This window comes from Manis pentadactyla, chromosome 3, assembly GCF_030020395.1.
Source record: "Manis pentadactyla isolate mManPen7 chromosome 3, mManPen7.hap1, whole genome shotgun sequence".
NCBI classification, from domain to species: domain Eukaryota; kingdom Metazoa; phylum Chordata; class Mammalia; order Pholidota; family Manidae; genus Manis; species Manis pentadactyla.
The window spans coordinates 73,999,176-74,018,922 of NC_080021.1; the positions used below are offsets into that span (position 1 = coordinate 73,999,176).

Consider the following 19,747-nt stretch of genomic DNA (forward strand, 5'->3'; position numbering starts at 1 on the left):
ATGGTGCTTACTTATCTGTATTCTCAAGTCAATAAAATCTTGGCACTAAATTTTCAGTTTTAAGCAGCTAAATCTTAAACTATTGTCAAGAGTACCTGAAATATATAATGGAATGTTCTTGGGCATGAATAGAATTTTTTAAAGTAAAAAGTTGTCAGGCTCTCAAAAATCTCAACTCATCAAGAGAAGTAGGATGTGTTCTCATCCAGTTGCATCCTGGGTGACCCTTCTCCTACATAGACTGAAAAGTTTCGATTGTGTGAGAATGAAGGCAGAATACTAAAATACCCTAAAAGAGATGAGAGTCTAGGAGAAAACATGAATTTATTGAAAGCCACTAGACATAGCTCCCTTTATACATGAAAACATCCATCATACTCCTCTTTCTTTACACAAATAATTGTACATGTTCAACGTTTGAGGACAGGGACAAACACATACCTCACTAGGGTTTTGCTTCTCTGCTTTTTTAAAGAATAGAAGATTCAGAATTATATCATCAACATAATTAAGATTCTTGGTAATAAGCAAGAGGAGGCAACTCTAGCTATTTGAGCAAAAAAGACTTACTTGGAAGGAAATTAGGATGTATATGTGCATAAGCAGATGTGGGGTTTCACAGAAATGGTGGGAGACTAGGGACCAGTCTTAGAAATAGGTAGAAACCAAAGAAGCTACAGAAGGATGAAAATCTGGGAATACCACAGTTCCCATATTTCAACCTGTCTAGGCCCCCACCACTGGGATTAACAAATCTGCAACCATCCCCTCTGTCAAGGCGTTACTTGCTTGTTCTAAAGTCCCAGAAGAGAATTCCTTTTGCCATATACTTGCCCAGGAAAGTAAGGATCTGGTCTCTTTAGCTTGCCTAGTGAATAGTCAGCACCTGGCATTACCCTCCCAGTGGGGCCATACCCAATGCAGAAAGGTTCACTTCCAAAAGAAAAATTGGGGTACAATTTGGAAGGGACTAATTCATCGCCAGCCAAAGAAGCATGCATTTTCACTACAGCATCTACAGATGCAGGGAACCTGGGGCAAATTTCTGCCTCCTCAGATAGACATGGAATGCCAAGGGAGTCAACAGCATGGCAACCACTCTGTGTTTTGTGCCAGAAGTCTCCAGCTTTGTAATGTGTATTTCAAGGATGAAGTGCCAACGCTCTTCATGGCACAAAGATTGAACAGAAGCAATTCCTTAAGGAAATGTCTGATTAGGTGTTTTATCTATTGCAGATAGAGGAAAATGCCTATGGATGCTAGTCCTGTTTTTGTGCCATTTAAAGAGATTGAGCTCCTAAAGTCATACACACATAATAAGGAATGATTCTCCTAAAGGAGAAGGGCTAGTTTCTTTAATCCTTGAGCAAAAAGTAAGTGCTTTGCAAGTCTTCATTCTCTATGTCTCTCCACTTCAAAGAATTTTTTGGTTATTATTTTAGTGTATAGGGTAGAACCTGGTTCTAATTGTGTTGCCTTTGCTATTTTGGATTATTTTAATCTAGCTAAAAAACAGATTTCATTTGTGGACTAAAACCTTTGTAGACAAAAGCATTGGGAGTTTGCTTCCACTATAGTTCAGTAGCACAAAAGTTGTGATAAGAAGAGGAAGGAAAAATAGAGCACTGTTTTTTATCAAATGATTGTCCAGTAGCCAATTTCCTGAACACACAGAAGGGGCAATCACACTTCCCTTATTGTGGCTATTTGTAAGGGTAATGCACTAATATAATGTCTAAATACTCAGTGGGTTTCTGACAGTCCCACCCATGGCAGAAGAACTCTCACATGTCATCAAAGCTCAGCCATTCTAATGAGCCCAAGGCAAGGGAAGGTGAATAGACTGTGAAGCCAATCAGGTCCTTAGGTCCATAACTTTGCAATGTATGCCTTTTGTTGTCTTTTTCCTTTTGTTTTGAGGTAATCATTGTACATGCCAGCATGGTTATGTACTAGTGTAACCATCTGATGAAATACATTTCCCTAAAATGACAGAAAAAAGGAACTTAGAAAATATATTCCTTTGGTCCTTTTGGAAGTAGATCCTGAGACAAAATTAGGATAGCAAGAGGTTTATTAGGCACTAATATCTGTGATGAAAGAAGGAGGAAGCAGGGTTGAGCAAGGAAGGCTTCAGATTGAAGTGCAGATCTCATAAAGTCTGGACAAACTGAACAGGAAGTCTAATGCAAGGACTGCCCCCCTGGAGTTCTGCATTGGGAAGAAATGGCCAATGCTACCGTCCCAGCTGGCTCACTCATTGGCTGGGAGCTGCCTGAGGTGACTGAGATCTTGGCTCTAAAGAGGAAGCAAATCATGCAGAAGACTGTCGGCTTCTAGCACTTCTTGCAGATAAATAGCAAGTGCTTTCTCAAAAGAAATTCCATGTAGTAGACCTTCCTGATTGCATTAAAATAGAACATGGTTACGTCTCAAATTCGATACAGGTGTAGCTCCAGTGATTGAAGTTAAAGAATAAGTGTCACCTACTGGCTTTATAATTTTTATGATTACTATCAAGGAGCACAGTCCTAAATTTGTAGGTGGAGGGTATGAAAACTTAAAAATTAATTATAATGGCTATTCTATTAAAGGAAAGCATTTATGATTTGTTGTACACCAGGTAAAAATTATAGAAATGTTGTCTTTGTTTGAGCTTCTATAACAGAATATTATAGACTGACTTAACAAACATTTATTTCTCACAGTTATGGGAGTTGTAAAATACAAGGCCAAGATGCCAGCAGATTCTCTGGTGAGGTTACTTCCTGGTTTGTAATTGACTATTTTCTCATTGTGCCTTCACATGGGCAAGAGCAGAGAAATATCACCTCTCTCATGTCTCTTCTTACAATGGCACTAATCCCATTCATGAGGGCTCCATCTAACACCTAATTATCTCCCAAAGGTCGGATTTAGGCCTCAACATATCAATCATGGGGCCCACAGCAAATTGAGCCCATAGAAAATATTTTTATAAGTCAAAGAATACAGGTAAATAAAACATTAGAAAGTGTAAACTGACAATCTCTCCTTTCCTTACCCTCCCTTCCACAATTTATTTTTAAGTAAACTGCTTAAGTATATCAATAGTCAGTGTTGTCTGGTATTGACTCAATAGTTTTTACTCTAGACATCTTATTAAAGATTATTAAACTAATATGTGGAATCTTGAATAAACATATTTTCACCAGACCTACCATCTAGGAAGATAGCATGCATATGGTAATAGAAATACCACAGGTAGGAAGTGAGAAGACTTGCTCTGGTCTTGAATTCTCCTCTTAGAGTTAATATCTAAATTCTAAGCTTCAAAAAATAATTTACTTTCTATTAACAATTGCATTGTAGATTTTACATTATCAATATTATAGTAGACAAGACCAAAAGCTTTTAGATGGGGTGGTCAAGATCATCTTCTTCTAATGGACAAGAAGATGGTGGAGCAGATATATAAACCATGTGCAAGGGAAATATAGGAGGAACAGCAAGGGTAAAACTCTAGGGCAGGAGAGAGCAGAGCCTCTTGGAGGAACCCCTGACAGGTAAGTGTGAGTAGATCATTGTGGAAGATGCTGCCTGGGGGTGGTTTTTAGGCAGGCTGACCTGATCCAATGTATCTTTAGGAAAGATGACTCCAGCTGCTCAGGGGAAAGCACCTGAAGGATGTTGAGAATGGAAGCCAGAAGCTTATGCACTGGTCCACGTTAGCACTGCAAGTGATTTAGACAGTGAAGGTGGTAGCTGGTCTGCTTTACAACACATTTTGAAGGTGGAGTTGTCTTGAATAGCTGATGGATTGGTTATAGAATGTGAGGATAAGACCAAGATCAAGAATGACTTCCAATCTGAGCTGCTGTTTAAGTGTGGAGCTCAAATCTGATATCATGCATTTGACAAAAATCAGGCGTGCTTGCCTTCTGTGGGCTTGGCCTACTTTTTGGTTCTGTGACCATAAGCAATGAGGGGAAATTTCAGGATGTGGGAAAGGGTATGCTGCCCTTTTATTTTTCACTCACTGCTTTATTCTCTATTCACTAACAAAACCTCAGTTGATGTTGGATATGTATTAGAATTTATATATATCTGACTGGATCTGCTTTTGGGGAGGTGGACAGGCACTTTTGACCAAACTTGGGCCTCTGCATCTGAGAAGGGGCTTTCTGATTGTCTCTGTAAACCCTGCTCAGGATGGAAATGATTGGCAGTGATGATATCCAATAAAATCCAACACCTCATTGTGGGAATTTAATGAGTAAGACCTTTTCTTTGGTAATGATACAAAAGCACAAGCTGGCACAATTTCTGAGAAAGGCAGACAGAGAGAGCAGCTGGCCTTCCTTCAGAACCACAACCTAGGCAGGAAAGACAAGCAACTGCTTTGTGACCTGAAGCTTAAAGAACTTAGGAGACCTTCTTTGAGGTAAAGAACAAATAATGTCAAGTACAAAAATTAGAATGACACCTTATTTAGTATAAGAAAAAAAGCATAACATGATAAATATTTGAAATGAATACCACAGGCACCTATCATGCACACAAATACTGTATTTTAAAAAATTGATTAATTGATTGACATACTATGAAATAATTTTTCCCCTACATTTTTTGGGCTGCATAGACTTTGATTGCATTAACACAAAACAAAATTTAATCATTTTTAAATAGAGAGCATAGAGAGGTCATTCTGCTTTCATTCTGGCATGGCTGATGAAACTTTAAAAATTTATTATTGGGATGCATCAAACATATGTCTTTTCATTCAGACGTATTGACTGTTTGGAGAATTATGTCCTACAAATAGAGAATTCTGAGTAATTCTATTTTTCATTTTAAAAAAATTCCTGTTTTAATGTTGGAAACAATTTTGAAAAACTATCTTTGGGCTCTGCACATTTCAACCATTGAACTTCTTCCTCCACTATTCATGGACAGTTAGTGTCAGGCACACAGGCACCTTTGCATCATGATCCAGCCGCGGCCCTGCCCCTCTGTGTTAGGATGCTGGGGGGAAGCTCAGGAAGCCATCCCCGTGTTCTTGGAAGCCATTCCTACACTGGGAATGCTACACAAAGAATGACCTATGAAACTCATACCTATACTCCATTCAACAAAAGCTGAGTGTATTCTTAGTTTAATTTCCCTGTAGGCAAATACCAAATGTCCATGTCCATTCTAATGCCATCCTGTCACCCAGGGATGTCATAACATTGGAAGTGAAAAGAGATAATAGTCCTAAACGATTTGAGCAAACTACTTTGGGAAACTTTACTAAAACGTCATGTGAACACATTGCCGGTACCCCTCCCAGCACCTTGACAGGAGCTTGAGCAGCGAGGGTCCCTGCAACTTAGGTTTCATTTCCTGGTAAATCTTTTTTTAGTCAAGAGTCACAATTTGGTATGTCTTTTTATTTATAACTTGCTAGAGAGAAAATAATAACTAAATAAGTAGTAAGCTATATAAGAGCTTCAGGCTCACAGAGGGAAATTTGTTCAAGAATCTCTGAGCACGGTGAAGAGGAACAAAGAGAAAATAAAAGATCTGGTTTGAGGGTGCATTAGACTTTAAATATTTTACTCCAGTGCCTCTCAAACTTACATGTTCATGTGAATCCTGAGGATCTTGTTAAAATGTAGAGTTTGACTAAATACTTGCGAGGCAAAGCCTGTGATTCTTCATTTCTAACAAGTTCCTAGGCATTCCTAGTGCCAGTCTTAAGATCACACTTTGAGTCAAAAGATTTTAGTAATAGTTTAAGTCATGATTTCAAGTCCTTAGAATTAAAAAGAGAGTTGAGGTTTAGAGGTAGAAGTTTTGGGTGTCATCAGCATGAGATTACCTGAGTAGTGAGAGCTCAGAGATGAGAAAAGGACTTGGGATGAACTGTAGGGCCCAGTGACATTCAGAGCAGCCTTTCTTGGCTGGAGCACTTCATCTACAGCACAGAACCACTCAGTGGTTTCAGTGGCTATATTTCTCCATCCTGAGGATGGAGTCTAACCAACCCTTAATAGATGCGTAAAGGGGAGGTGACATCAGTGGACACCTCGGTCACCAGGGCTTTGCACTTTGGGAACTCTGGCTGTGAAAGACGGACTTAAAATACGGGAAAAGGAGAAATGATTCATCACAGGAAACTAAGACTGACTGGCTGAGAAGTCAGAGTGATGGAGTTTAGGGCTTCCTCAAAACTCAGTAAGAAAAATGTGTCAAGAATGAGGGAGTGATCGACTCTATGAAAAATTGTTAAGAGATCAAATAAAGTGAGAACAGATGATTGATTACTGTCCTCTCCTCTCACAAGACAGGTTATTGTGGCCTTGATGAGAGCAGTTTTGGAGAGAGGGAAATAGGTTTGATTTGAGTGGGTTCAGGAGAGAATGCAATGTAAGCAAGTATAGATGGTGAGTATAAACACTCTATTTTATAGATTGGAGAAACTAGGCTCTAACTGGACCCCCAAGAGGAAAGGTTAGGAAGATTTTTTTGTTAAAAATGGGAGCTTTCACAGCCTCTGTTCTATACTAATCAGTATGATCTAGTAGAGAGGAAAAATTGAGGGTTCTGAAGTGAAAAGTGATAATCTTAGGAGTAAAAGCTTCTTAGGAGTAAATCTAGGGAGTAAAAGGATAAAGGGGATGGAATCTACCAGAAGGTAGAGGCTTTGGGCTTCCAGGAGAGCACGGAATGTGTGACAGGAGGGGAAGCAGAACATATGGGCTGGGGTTTAGGGCCTAGATAGATGGAGAAAAATAGTGAAATATCAGTGAAGGACAGATGTCCTCACAAACACCTAACTTTCCCACCCTCTGCAATACTCTTTTAGGACCATGTGTGCAGCTCCACACAAAGTCAGCTGACCCTCACACAACGCTGGGGTTATGGATGCTGATAACTCTTTTCTGTGAGTAATCCACGTATAACTTTTGACTCCATCAAACCTAACTGCTAATAGACTCTTGTTGACTGGAAGTCTTACTTATGTTATAAATCTTAACATAGATAGTCATTTAACATGTGTTTTGTATTTTACATGTATCCTATACTGTATTCTTACAATAAAGTGAGCTAGAGAAAGACAATTTTCTTTTCCAAATTGTCACAAATCTCCAAAGAATCTTCCACTATATTTACAGAAAAAATACATGTACAAGTGAACCTGTGCATTGATGCCCATGTGTTCAAGGCTCAACTGTACAAGATTTTATTTTCTTATTGGAAAAGACTGGGAAGATAATATAACATAGAAAGTACCGGTTAAGATTGAGATATGGGAGGGAGCCCAAGTTTGAGTATCATTGTGGAACTGTAGTAAATCCTTCCCTGTAAGGCTGAATACGGTTGAATTGCCAGGAGTACACGTTATGTAAAGGAGGTAGTTGAAGGCAACCATAGGTCTTAGTCTCCCCTTGTCCCAGTGCCATCTAACTCCCAAATACTCTGGTTGGAAAAATCTTGGGCACCCTTGACCCTTCCTTAAACTGCTTCCTAAACTTTGTCAGCTGAACCTCACCAGTGTCTCTGGTACCTCTGGAACCTGACCCCAGATTTTCATTTCTACACCTACCACTGCATCTCAGCCCCTCAGAATTCACTGCCCAAATTTCTAAGATAGCCAACTAACTGGTTTGTCTGCTACTTCAAACCATTTCTTACTCTGCTTCCTGAATCTCAGGCCAGATCTGCCATTGTCTTCTCAAAATCTGCCAGTTAAAGAAAGCGTGGACTAAACATGGTATTTGGAGCCTACAAATCTGACACTTTGAACTTCATCCTTTTCTTCCATCCATCAAATCATTCTCTGTGGGAACTGCACAGGGCTACTTGTCCCGCCTGCCTTCTCATGCCCTTCCATGCCTTCTTCACTTCTCTAAATCTGTTTTTCAAGTGTTAAGTGGAACATAGCACTTATCTTGGCCTTTCAAATTATTTCAAGAATCAACAGTTCTATATTCTTGGTAAAGCCATCTGAATTGCCCTTTCTTATACATCTCCATAGAAGTTGCACAGACATGACAGTATTTACTTATGTCTTGTCCAGAGATACATGTTTTTCTGTTTATTTCCCATACTTGATTATCAATTCCTTGCAGAGGGACAGTAGTTATTCATCACTGAATAGTCTCCCAAACACATTCGCACAATGTCTCTCAAAGTGCTTTGTATACAATAGATGCTGAAAGAATTTTGCATGAATGCATCATCCAACTCATAGAGTAATTTTTCATAAAAAGTGAAATGAAAACAACTTTAGGTCATTCACCAGACTATACATGCTACAAGGGCAAAACTTCTTATGACATTTTTAGTCCAGCACAAAGAACAAAGTCCAACTCAACAAAAGTTTTTGTACACATGATTCAAAAAATTCTGAGAATCCAAGTGTCTCAGGCCTGTCTGATGGTTAAGGGGAAAGGATAACTCCAGGGAGAGAGGTGATCAATCAAGAATAACTTCCAAACAAAAGGAGAAAAAAACAGAATTGTGAAGTCAGTCACAGCTGGATTAGCAATGCCTGGGATGTACAGGAGAAATCTGCTTGTAAAAGAAGCTGAGAAAGGACATCATCCCTGGCCAGAAGCGGGTGATGAGCAGAATGAGAATATTGACAGAAAGTCTGACTTGACATGCTCTTGTTCCCTTGCTGTGGACTGTGTGGAGAGACTGAGGGGCAAGGCTGTGATGTACAGAAACCACAGCAAGTAAGTGTGGCAGCTCAGACGTGTGGGGAGGGAGGGGACTGGCTTAGTGCTCCCAAGCCTGGAAGCTCAGAAGAGACCAGAATGACTGTTTCCTGTGGGGTAAGGGTTGGTTACGAGAGCTGGGGAGCCTCAGACGGGCTCATTTGCCCCAGACTAAGTGACCTTGAATCCAAGGGCTGATGGGTGATCGGGACTCAGGCAGTGATGTGGCGGGTGAACTGTACTGGTCAAAGCTGCTCAGCAGTGAGGGTGCTGGGCTCTCCAGGAGCACAGTCTGGCAGAGCAAACCCACCAGAGCTTGAGTGAAAACACTGGTGGGCTTGTTGTATTCAGACCAGATCCAGCTTTTGCAGCAGAGACCAGCCAGAGGACAGCCAGGACTGAAGAGCCTGGGCAGGGGACCAGCCCAAGATAACTCATCCTGACATCGGTAGAATTTTTACAGGAAGCTTTCCCTACAGCCAGCAGCCATCTGGGAAGGAGCTGCAGTGTAGGGGCAGGGGCACAGGTCTGTTAGTGAAACTACTTCGATGGCCCATTTACCCCACGGAGCTGATCTGGTCTGAAATTAGCTGTGGGGCCGCTAAGTGTACATCTCCCCCAGCTTCTTGGCCCCAGTTTCTTGGCCCCAGCCCAGGGAAGTGGAGGCTGGTGAGGGGGGGTAGCTCAGTCAGAGACAATTAAAAGGAGCTATTTTATTTGGTTTTGTGAATCCATTGTGTTAAACTGCAGTCTGTCACCTTGTAGGTCCAGGGTCTGTGAGCAGAACAGCTTCAGTCAGAAACCAAGTGATGGCCTGAGACCCAGAGAGAAAAGGGCATCACTGTCCTCGGTGGTCACAGTGGCCAAGGAGAGGAGGGCCTGGGGGGAAGGGCAGAGAGAGGAGACAGCGGAGGGCCAGAGCATGGCATGAGCTTGCTTCCAATCTGCTCTCAAGTAGTGTTTCTATTCCGATCCTAAATGTTGGAGCTCTAACTATCCTTAATTGTCTGTACTGAGTATCTGGAGGTGCACTAGGAAGCTGGCAGCAATACTGCGTATATGTCAACCCACGCCAGTCTGAAGCGTTCAGCAAGGGTGTTCCACTGGCAGAAGGGGTGGGGGCAGGTACAGAAGCAAGGGGAGGAAAGCCTCCCGATGCGGGGGGCCCCAGGAGGCAGCCCCCCGCCTGAGTGGACTGGACCACGCGGCTGCTCTCCCTGTCAATTAACCTTCCTCCTCCTTTGCTGAGGGATGTGGGCACAGAGGACGTGGATGAAAACTTCAAAAGACAGCTGTGCGGAGGGGTAACCATTTACTGCTGTCCAGGACACGCCCGCACCCTGCACTGGGCTAGGACCCTGAGCCTTTCTTCTCTAGCTACCTCTGGCAGATGTCTTTCCTCTGTGAAGCAAGACGAGCTCCTCACAGTTGGTCTCTCGACCCACTGTCGGGATCCGCCTTTCGTCACCCCTGAGCAGTGCTGGCGTCACGTGCAGCTGCTGCGTCAGAGCTTCCGCCGCAGGCGGGGCTTTCCAGGTCGTCATCCCTGCTGGTGTGAGACCAGCGCAAGTGGGTTCTTCACTTTGCTTAGAAAGGAGAAGAGAAAAAAAATCAAGGTCTAGTTCTTGAATGTGTAACTCAGGTGTGGATACCTTCTCACTATTTATAGACTTAATTACAGATAAGACTAATTATGTGGGGTCTCCCTCTGACATTGCTCTAGATATTCTCAAGTAATCTTCACTACATCTCTGTGGGGTGCAGCCACTGGATTGATTATTCCCCTTCGGTGGGAAGAAGAGAAGAGAAGTAAAGTGGGTTGTCCAAGGACACTCGCCAAGTAAGTGCCAGGGCCCCACAGAAAGCCCAGTGCCAAGATTCCTGCTCCTGTGCTCGGGCCAGGAAACCGTGTGCCCCCGAACCACGGCACGCCCTCAGGAGTGGCTTGAGTTTAGCTAAGCAGGTGGACCTCATCCAGGGCTTTCGGCCAGCCAGAGAGGACGCAGCCCACCGCAAGGCCAAGTCTACCCTCACCTTCAGACCAGAAGGCAGCAACACTAAACGGATTGCATGACGGCAAAGAAGCTGCCTCACCGCTCCAACCAGTGAGACAGAGTGGGCTGGAGCACCTCAGTCTCATAAGCCCTTTGTCACCACCATACACAAAGAAGAGGTGCAATGTCCCTGTGAGTCACATCTGTCTATTAAAAAATGGAGGGTTTAATACATGCAAGGTCCCCAGGTATAACCCTTACAAAGCACCAACAGGTGCACATCGCCACCCCACTGCACAGCCATGAGAGCCCAGGCTGGGTCTGAGCCAGAGTTTCTCTCTCCAATCTCTGTCGTCAGGGCAGCGGGCGGCATGCAGGTGAGTCCTCATGGAGCGGGTCATTGCTGCTCATGGGCATGGAAGAGCAAAGTCTAGTAAATCACCTCAGAAGCTGGCTCAGGAGGAACCAGGAGGTGGGGTGGAATGTGTGTCCCTCCTGTAACCTCTTGCCTGTGGTATTAATGTACCATGTGTGACCTTGGCATAGTCACGCCGAATGGCAAAGTGACTCCACAGCCATACAAGTGATTTCTGACTAAATGGACACGTGGAGGATAGAAAACAATGAATGCATGTGCAGGAGGGGCTACAGGGATATGTTGCTCAATAGGTTGGGCCTCTTACTTTTTATCCCTCTTTTTTCCTCATCACTGCTCCATTTTAAAGAGCCTTGAATAACCCTGCATCCCAGATATACACTCCAGTGTAAATATGCAGAACATTCTGACACTTAAAAATATATCTATGGCAAAGTAGGACAGGTTAGAATTACAGTGTAGCCTGTAGGCATAAGGGAAAGAAATGAGAAGGTAATACTTCACTTCCTGAAGTTAGAAGGAATGGTTTACCAGCCAATTGCTGCTTAGGGAGGATAAAATTACTATCCAAATCAACAAATGCATAGGCTAGAAAACAAATAAATTATTTCAACACTATTTCAAAAAGCCATGTCTTATTGATGATAAATCACTGAATGGAAGGGAAGCTATGAATACTGTACTTATTTTAAAGACTCAATATCTTCATGGTGTGATATATTCATTTATTCAAAAGTGAACCATCAAAGTATCTGAATGGGTAAGCCTCATTTACATATAATATGCCAACCAGTGATAAATTAGAACTCTGAACATCTACTGCCTCAGTTCCCCAATTATAAACTCAACTGATTTCTTCCCAGATAAAGCAAATAAACAAAAGAATTGTTTCTAAAGTTTACTGGAGAATCTTGCACTACATCCTCACCACCAAAATCAGTTTTGTCAAAGGATGGTGTGTCATGTTTAGGGTGCTCACTTTCTCACAACTGTCACAGGTCTGGGTGTCTCATAAGCATCCTTCAATGCACAGCAGATAAAGACATGTCACAAGTTTACCTCCAAGCCAATGCCACGGGACCATATCTACAGTGTGATTTCATGATTTTGTGAGAACACACTTTCAGAATGTTCCACAGAGCACTTTCAAATTTAATTCCAAAGCCAAACATAAGTGCTTGGGATTATTCATGCCTTGGCTTGCCCTCCATGAATGCAAATAATTAAAAGCTGACTTTAAACAGAGGCAAGTGGACTGCAGAGATAAACTAGGAGATCTGCATAGTCATTCTGATTTCTTTTGTCCTTTTGGTTATTTGGATATTTACAGAGCTTTCTCTATTTGTTCCACCTAATGCCTGCTGAGCTCCAGGGTAGATCCTTTTATCCTCATTCCGCAAATGAGAAACCTCAAACTGTGAGACAGAGACTCGGCCAAGGTCACCTGAGAAGGGTCAGAAAACAGAAAAGATTTCAGGGCTCCTGTTTCCTCACGCAGGGCTCTTTCTACTATGCCATTTCTATGGTGTATTTTACAGGATCCATCGACAGTTGTGCCATTCACTCATCCAACAAGCGCAAACGTGTACTCATTATGTGCAGGGGCTGATTTTACGTACTGCAAATAGAATGCTGAACCATGTAAAGATCCTGTTTACGTGATCCGAAGGGACTGATGATGCAACATATAAACCATGAAGGTTTATTTTTTTCCCCTTCTTTCAGCTTTCTACCCAAAGGAGAAATGAAGAATTAGGGGATGAACTTTGAACACAAAAGACAATAAAAATAGGATCCCTTGCTTATTTGTGAGAATCCTAGTTTCTTGTGATTGAGAATTGGCTGTGGGTAAACAACAGGATATGCTTTGCTTCCTATATAATGCATATGTCAAATGTACCGCAGTGAAAATAATTAAATGTAAGATATTGACTGACCAGTCTGTTAAAGTGAATATTATTCAATACATGTAATACTACATTATTTCAGTTTCTAAAATGGATTCTGACATCTTAAGAGGTTTCATTGTATGCCTCTGAAATATTTATAGATCTGTTCTGAGCAGCTGATAAATAAAACAACTTTCAGACATGCTTAGATAGCTATTTTGAAACACAGAATTCCATCTATAGGCAGACCGTTTAAACAGTATGAAAGTTGAAATGTTTTAGATACTGTTTCTAGATCTGAATAGCCAAAACAATGTAAGTTACATACAGAATAAACTGTAATATGGCTTCATATGCTGGAAACTGGCCTTTCTAATGCTTGCATTTAGAAAACACAAAGAATTTTAAAATAAGTCACTTTCACAGATTTTTAACAAAATCTTCAATTATTTGGTAATATATTAATTTACTAGCCTCTTCCCTTGTCTTTCATTGTTTGTACATTTCATTATCTGCCCTGAGCAGTCTTCCTGGGAGGCCACCTCAGAAATACAGAAGACTGTTATAGGTGACTCTTTAAAATAAGAAAAAAGTGGTGGGGCCATGATTAAAAAAAGAGCAGATAGGAAAAAGGAGTTTATATTTAGCTTGGGAGTTAGGGGAATGGTTGGGATTAGACATTTTAGAGTAACCATGAAAAACACTCTTATTCTAATTTAGGCTTCTAATGAAGCCTAAAATAACTTATGTGTTGGGGAAGTAGGATGTTTAAATATACATACAGTTTACAAAGTGAGGCTCTAATTTTATGAGGCTGGTTGCCCTAAGAAGAACCCTAAACACAGGACTTTCTAATTCTGTCCTCTTTGCTCACTTTGTTTCTTTAGTTTGCTACAGGTTTCCTGATGTATGAAATAATTCCTGCTGAAATTCTGCAAAGCACAAAAAATATTCCCAAGCTTCAAAATCTATACCCTAATTTTCAAGACTGAGGTCAAAACAAGGTGCCGAATCAGATTTTCTAAGTTGGAAAACAGGGAGTTTAATGGGTAATCAATTGTAGCGATGGATCAGAACGACAGCCAAATTAGCTCTAGACAGGTACCACTGCTTCCCATGATGGCAAAGCCACTGCTCAAGGAAGGCAGCCTTAGTCGGCACTTCCTCAGTGCCACTTTCTCCCTGAGGCCCCCTTCCTAAGCCATCCCTCTGGTCTCTCTGGGAGACAGGACCACAAGGTTTGGCAGGGCAGGTGATTTGGGTTTAACTTTATTTGCAATTCAAAGGAAATGAGGCTTATTTTATCTCCAACACAGTCTTTCCCAGATAGCTATTATCTCAGTGATTGATGGTGAGTTCTACATTGATTCTACTATTTTTTAATATGGATATATTGTGTCCTTTCCTCTTTATCCATCTCTACCATCACTATTTTAAATGTCTTGTCTGCACTACTGCAACCTCCTAAATGGTCACCTTTTCTGTAGTCTTACTTCCCTCTAATCTATTCTCCATCCTGAAGCCAAAGTTATGTTTCTAAAATTCAGATCTGATTATGTTGCTCTCCTGCTTAAAATACACCAGTGACAACCTATGACATAGAGTAGTAGCTTTCAATATTTTGGCATCAAAAGTCCATTCTTCTATATGTAAAGTATATCCAAGAGGTGGAAGTGGACTTGTTCTGGTTGAAGCAAAGGAAATGAATCTCTAGAGTATAAAATATTGAATGACATTATTGATCCCCAGACCCTCAACCTCTCTTCGCCCAACCCACAGAGTTTGAAAAGAGCTGATTGATATAATTTTATTTTGAATGTTTGATAGAATTCACCAGTGAAACTGTCAGGACCTAACCAGAACACTTTTGTTTTATCTTTTGCAGGATCTTAATCAAACCTTTCAAATTGTTTTAAAAGTTCAGAGAATGTCCAAAAGATGTGAATTTTTAAAATGAACCTTCATTTGAATATAATTTTGATTTCCCACTAGTACCTGCAAAAATAAATAATCTTTTCTGAATGGAAAAGAGAATGCATTTGTAAGATTATTCCCCTTTAGGAAAATGGACATTTTTTTTTTCAGAATAACGCTGGTAAGTTTTCTTTTTTTTAACTTATACTTTATAACTTAATTTTTATACATATTTTATACTCATATTTGCATGATTTAAAAAGGTGTGATATATATTTTAAGCACCCCTTTATGGTCTGAATATGGCTAAAGAGAGTCATCCAAGGAATCAAAGAGGAATTAACAATTTTTCAGTTTCATTTTGGAGCAATTTGCCTAACTCTACAGTATTCACCTTGCGAAGTGTTATTGGCAAATGACTGTCTTCCTTATGGACCTAAACATTATTTTTCTACAGCAACCTCAGCGGTTTTCATACCAATCTTCTATTTTCTATATGTCTTAAAAAATATGTTAAAAACATGTAGCATCAGGACTGACCTTAATTTCCATGAAATAATAAGAAGAATAAGCAAAATAAGGGCAGGCATCCTACTGTAGCCTATGGTCAATGTCCACACACTAAACTGTGGTCTTGAATTGGTGATGATTGGATACCCAGAGCCCACATACTGAACATTGGTGTTTAATTAGTTACAGAAAATAACTTTTCATTTAATTTGCCTAGACCTACTGAGAATCAGCAAGAATAAGAGAAAAGAAGACAGAATTATATTCAGCTAATAGTCATAAAGGCAGACTATGTGCTCTAAAGAGAACATATAAATAAAATTCCCTATGGGTGTTTAGGAATGTGGCCTTTCACTGCATGATTTAACTGATGCTGGGACATTTAATTAACTTTGGGATTATCTGCTCAGTTGTAGGGTATATGATGATGGATTGGTGCAGTGACTGGAAGCACAAAGATCAATTAGGGTGCCATTATTCTATTCTAAGCCAAAGGTGGAGAGCACCTGAATTCTGTAATCTGTTTTGAATAGGAAAGAAAGTGGATATGAGAAATGCTGTAAAAGAAAATTGAGACTGCAGTGATAGATTTTCTCTGGAGCAGTCCCTTTATTTTTAGTTATTTTTTCCAACTTTACTAAGATGTAATTGACATACAACACTGTGTGAGTTTAAAATGTACAGTGTGTTAATTTAACACACTGATATATTATGAAATGATTACCTGAGGCTGAGGGGTGGAGGAAATGGGAAGATGCTGGTCACAGAGTACAAACTCCCCGTTATAAAATGAATAAGAGCAGGTTTAGAACTCCTTTAAAACCTTGATCTCAAATGCTTTCTGTTATTTCAGGTAAAACTTGAATGCAGCTTACTCTGACCTTTATACCCTACCTTTTTCTCCAGGTCCTTTTCTTGCCTCTCAGGAATCTTGGGGATTTAGGCTTTAGCCCTATTGAATTTTTATTTTCTCATGGCTCCATGTTCTCTCTCACCCTCAAGTCTTCACATAAGCTATTTTCTCTGCTTAAAACAGTCTCCCCTCTCTTTTCGATCTAGCTAATTTCTACTCATCCTTCTGACCTCAGCCTAGACATTGCTTCTTCAGGAGGCCCTGCTCTGTCTCCACCGCTCTCCCCGTCCAGGGCCGGGCCTACTGCCAGAGCTCCCACCGGCCCTGCACAGTGCTCTCACCGCACACACGGTGCTGAACCACACAGGCCTTCACTTCTTCCCCTTTCCATGTGGGGCAGGTTCTCTGTCTTCCTTCTTCAGTTTAAAAATACTCTGACTATTAACACCTTTCTAGCTGGTTTTGCCCCCCAACCTTTTGTTTTGCATCATGTCCTAGAGCATCCATGCTTCCTCCCCAGAATTTCAGACAACTCTCGTGTGTAGTCTTGCCCTTGAAGACTCTCTACCAGCTTTTCTTTAAGAATCACGAGTGATGGCATTAGACTTTTAATCAACCACGTTCTCTAAGATAGAATACGTCATTGGCTAGTTTTATGAAATAATGGCACATAGGTGTGAATGGTATCATTTTTATATATCTCAAAGTTTGCTGCCTTTCTGTCTTACGAGGTAAAAAGCCCGGTCTTTAAGAATAATTCACAGCAAGTGAGTAAATGAAGCACTTCATCAGCACTGCTGCCAGAGACGATGTGCAGGGAGCTGCGGCCACAAATCACCTTGTTCATTTATGCCTCTTTGAGCTGAGGTTCAGTGTTGTTTCTCCCCCATGGCTCTATATTGGGGTTTTACTTTTGGGATTGCCCTAAACTATTGTAGCTTTAAACATAATTTTTGATTATCATAACTTTTGCTGTTTTTGTTTTATTCTCTGCTGCTTTACATGATCATGTGCATTGTTTCCATTATAGTTTTTTGCTCTGTTTACAGTTTATTATCTGTTGAATAGAAGTTGCTGATGGCAATTTTTAGGATTATAAAACATAATAAGGGCTCCTACCATAAATGAGAATTTGAAAATGGAATAGATTTCCAAAGAAATCAACTTTATGTAAAAGCTAAGCCTCTTCAAAATGGATAAATACAGTGGCTTATTATAAACATTAGGCACATGTAATTAACCTCTGCATTTGAGGTTTATGTTCAGAACAAGCTATTCATAAGGACATTTTTATATCTAAGTATTTTATCTTCTGCACTTGTTTTCTTTAGTATCTTAACTGACTTATCTAGAATTGGCTGAATGATTGAAAAGTCTCCATAAGCACAGATTCAAAACCCAGCACTGTGCCCTGGTTTGCAGTTTTGTATGTAAATGTATGCCTCAGATATTATTAGTAGGAGTGGATTAGTTCTTCACTCCTAACCTACCTTACAGCCATCGTTGATTAAAAGCCACCTCCTAAGTTTTACTTTATTTAAACCTGTGAACTGAGTTCATTACGGGGTTGTAAGGACAAAGCTGTCTGGTAGACATGTGATCAACAACATCTAGTCAGCCAGTATGTCTGCATCTACCTTCCTCACAGGATGAAAAAAATACCCTATGAGTTTTGCCATTGCAATGGATATATCCATATCAATACCTGTATCTCAGATGCTTCATCCCCAATGTTTTGGTATGTCTTTCAAAATAATAAGTTTCAAGATTTCATCATAAAACAGAAAACAGCTTTTGAGAACAGTAACATTTTTGGAAAGTAGAAACTCAGTTACATGTAAATGGTAAAAGGATCCTCAGATTAACTAGGAAATCCCTTTGAAAATTGTTTTGGGGACTACACAGCTGAGAACTTGGGTCTCAGATGACCTTCCTCACAGAAGTGCAGTAAGGACGACAGTTGTGGTTGAGACAGGAAACCCCAAATATCTTTAATTGTCTAAAGCAAAGCTGGAGCTCAGCAGTAATGATGCCCTGTGCATAGAACTCAGGAAAATCGTACTTTAGAAATGCTCATCTTTGAGCTTTCAGAGGATCCATCTCTTTGTATAAATTTGGTTAATTCTTTTATCTTCAATCCAGTGTGTTATTTGATTTAAAAAGGAAGGGGAGCAGGATTTTAAAAGTTGTGTGTGTTTGTGGCTGTGGAGATAATCTCTTTGCTCTTGATTGTTTCATGGATATTTATCGTCATTCACATTTAAATAAAACCTCAGAAAAACCAAGTACTTCCTACTCTTACTCTCTTCTGAAAGGAGCACAACTTCATTACATTTAACACAATAGGATAAGCACTGCAATTCATATATTACCTGGTAGGATTTGTTTCTCTCCTTAAAAACTGAAGAAATACAGAGCAAAAATTTGAGGCAAGTGGAAAATTTTGGGTAAAATTTGCTTAACGTATGAACACAGACAGTATCTTCCAAGAATGGCATTTCAGCTTCATGCCAAAATTGTCTTTATTTCTCTGCTCTCCAACTCTGTGACCTATGCCATTGAGGAGGGACTCACTGTGCAGTAGCCACCCAAGCCTTACACGCCACGGCTTCTCCTGCCCAGGGCTCATAATTAGCGTTGACTGCATCAGTAGACTGCTGTGATTTGACTTAGCGGAATGACAGCCTAATCAAGCAAAGCTAAGGACCTTTCCTACAAGAAATGTTTGTTACCTGTTTCCCTTTGGGTGTTCCTTTAACCTACCTAATGAGAAAATGCAACAAAACTCTAGTTTTCCAGAAATAACATAGCAATGGCCGCTCTGCCTGCATATAAAACTACAGAGCTGAGTGAAGAGAATTGCATAAACAATTAATTATCCAAATAAACTAATCAGCAATCAGTTATTACTCATCTGTTTTGGGCTTGGTGTGGTGGATGATAAAGAATGAAGAACTTCCAGTGCATTTTCATTTCTGAGGGAACATTTTAAAGGCCAAAAACATTCAGAAAGTAAATGCCAAAATCAATACTTATAATCAATATGCAGCTTTTGGACATAACCAAAATAACTCATCTGTAGTTATCCTTTCCATAGACTTCATTTGTGAACATCTGAGTCACCTAATTGTGAAAAGCTTCCTAAAAGTCATAATTTTGAATTTTTAGAAAATTTGTGGTTAAGTGAATAAATAGATATAACAATAAATATGTTAAGTAGGGGTTTATTCCTTTGGTGGTATAAACATGTAATTTCGAAGGATTTTTCTTTCTCCTGCCCCTCTTGAAAAAAAAAGTAGCTATACTACTTAAACAGACTATTGAGCCTGATGTGCATTAAAATTACTTTGACATTTGTATCAGTTGGGGTCTCAAAAGGAAAGAGTTGGCACACTTAGATCAGGGCATTTTGAGGTATTTATTTGCAAAGGAAATGATTTCAAAGACTGTGACAAGGTCTAGAACTACAGAAGACAGTGTGGGACCCCACACACCAGTTGCCCTTCCCAGGCTTGAAGAAATTA

General features: G+C 40.3%; 1 protein-coding gene across 2 annotated transcripts in view; it reads right to left on the reverse strand.

Moving 5' to 3' along the window:
- Positions 1 to 19,747, reverse strand: part of NKAIN3 (sodium/potassium transporting ATPase interacting 3) — a 617,710-nt gene that overhangs the window by 227,945 nt on the left and 370,018 nt on the right. The window contains exon 4 of one of the 2 annotated variants that reach the window (XM_057498035.1): positions 10,040 to 10,273. The exons of the other annotated variant lie outside the window; for it this stretch is intronic. Within the exon in view, the coding sequence (XP_057354018.1) occupies positions 10,061 to 10,273 (213 nt within the window). The 3' untranslated portion in view covers positions 10,040 to 10,060. Of the gene's footprint in view, positions 1 to 10,039; positions 10,274 to 19,747 lie in introns of those variants that run through there. 2 annotated transcript variants of the gene reach the window in all.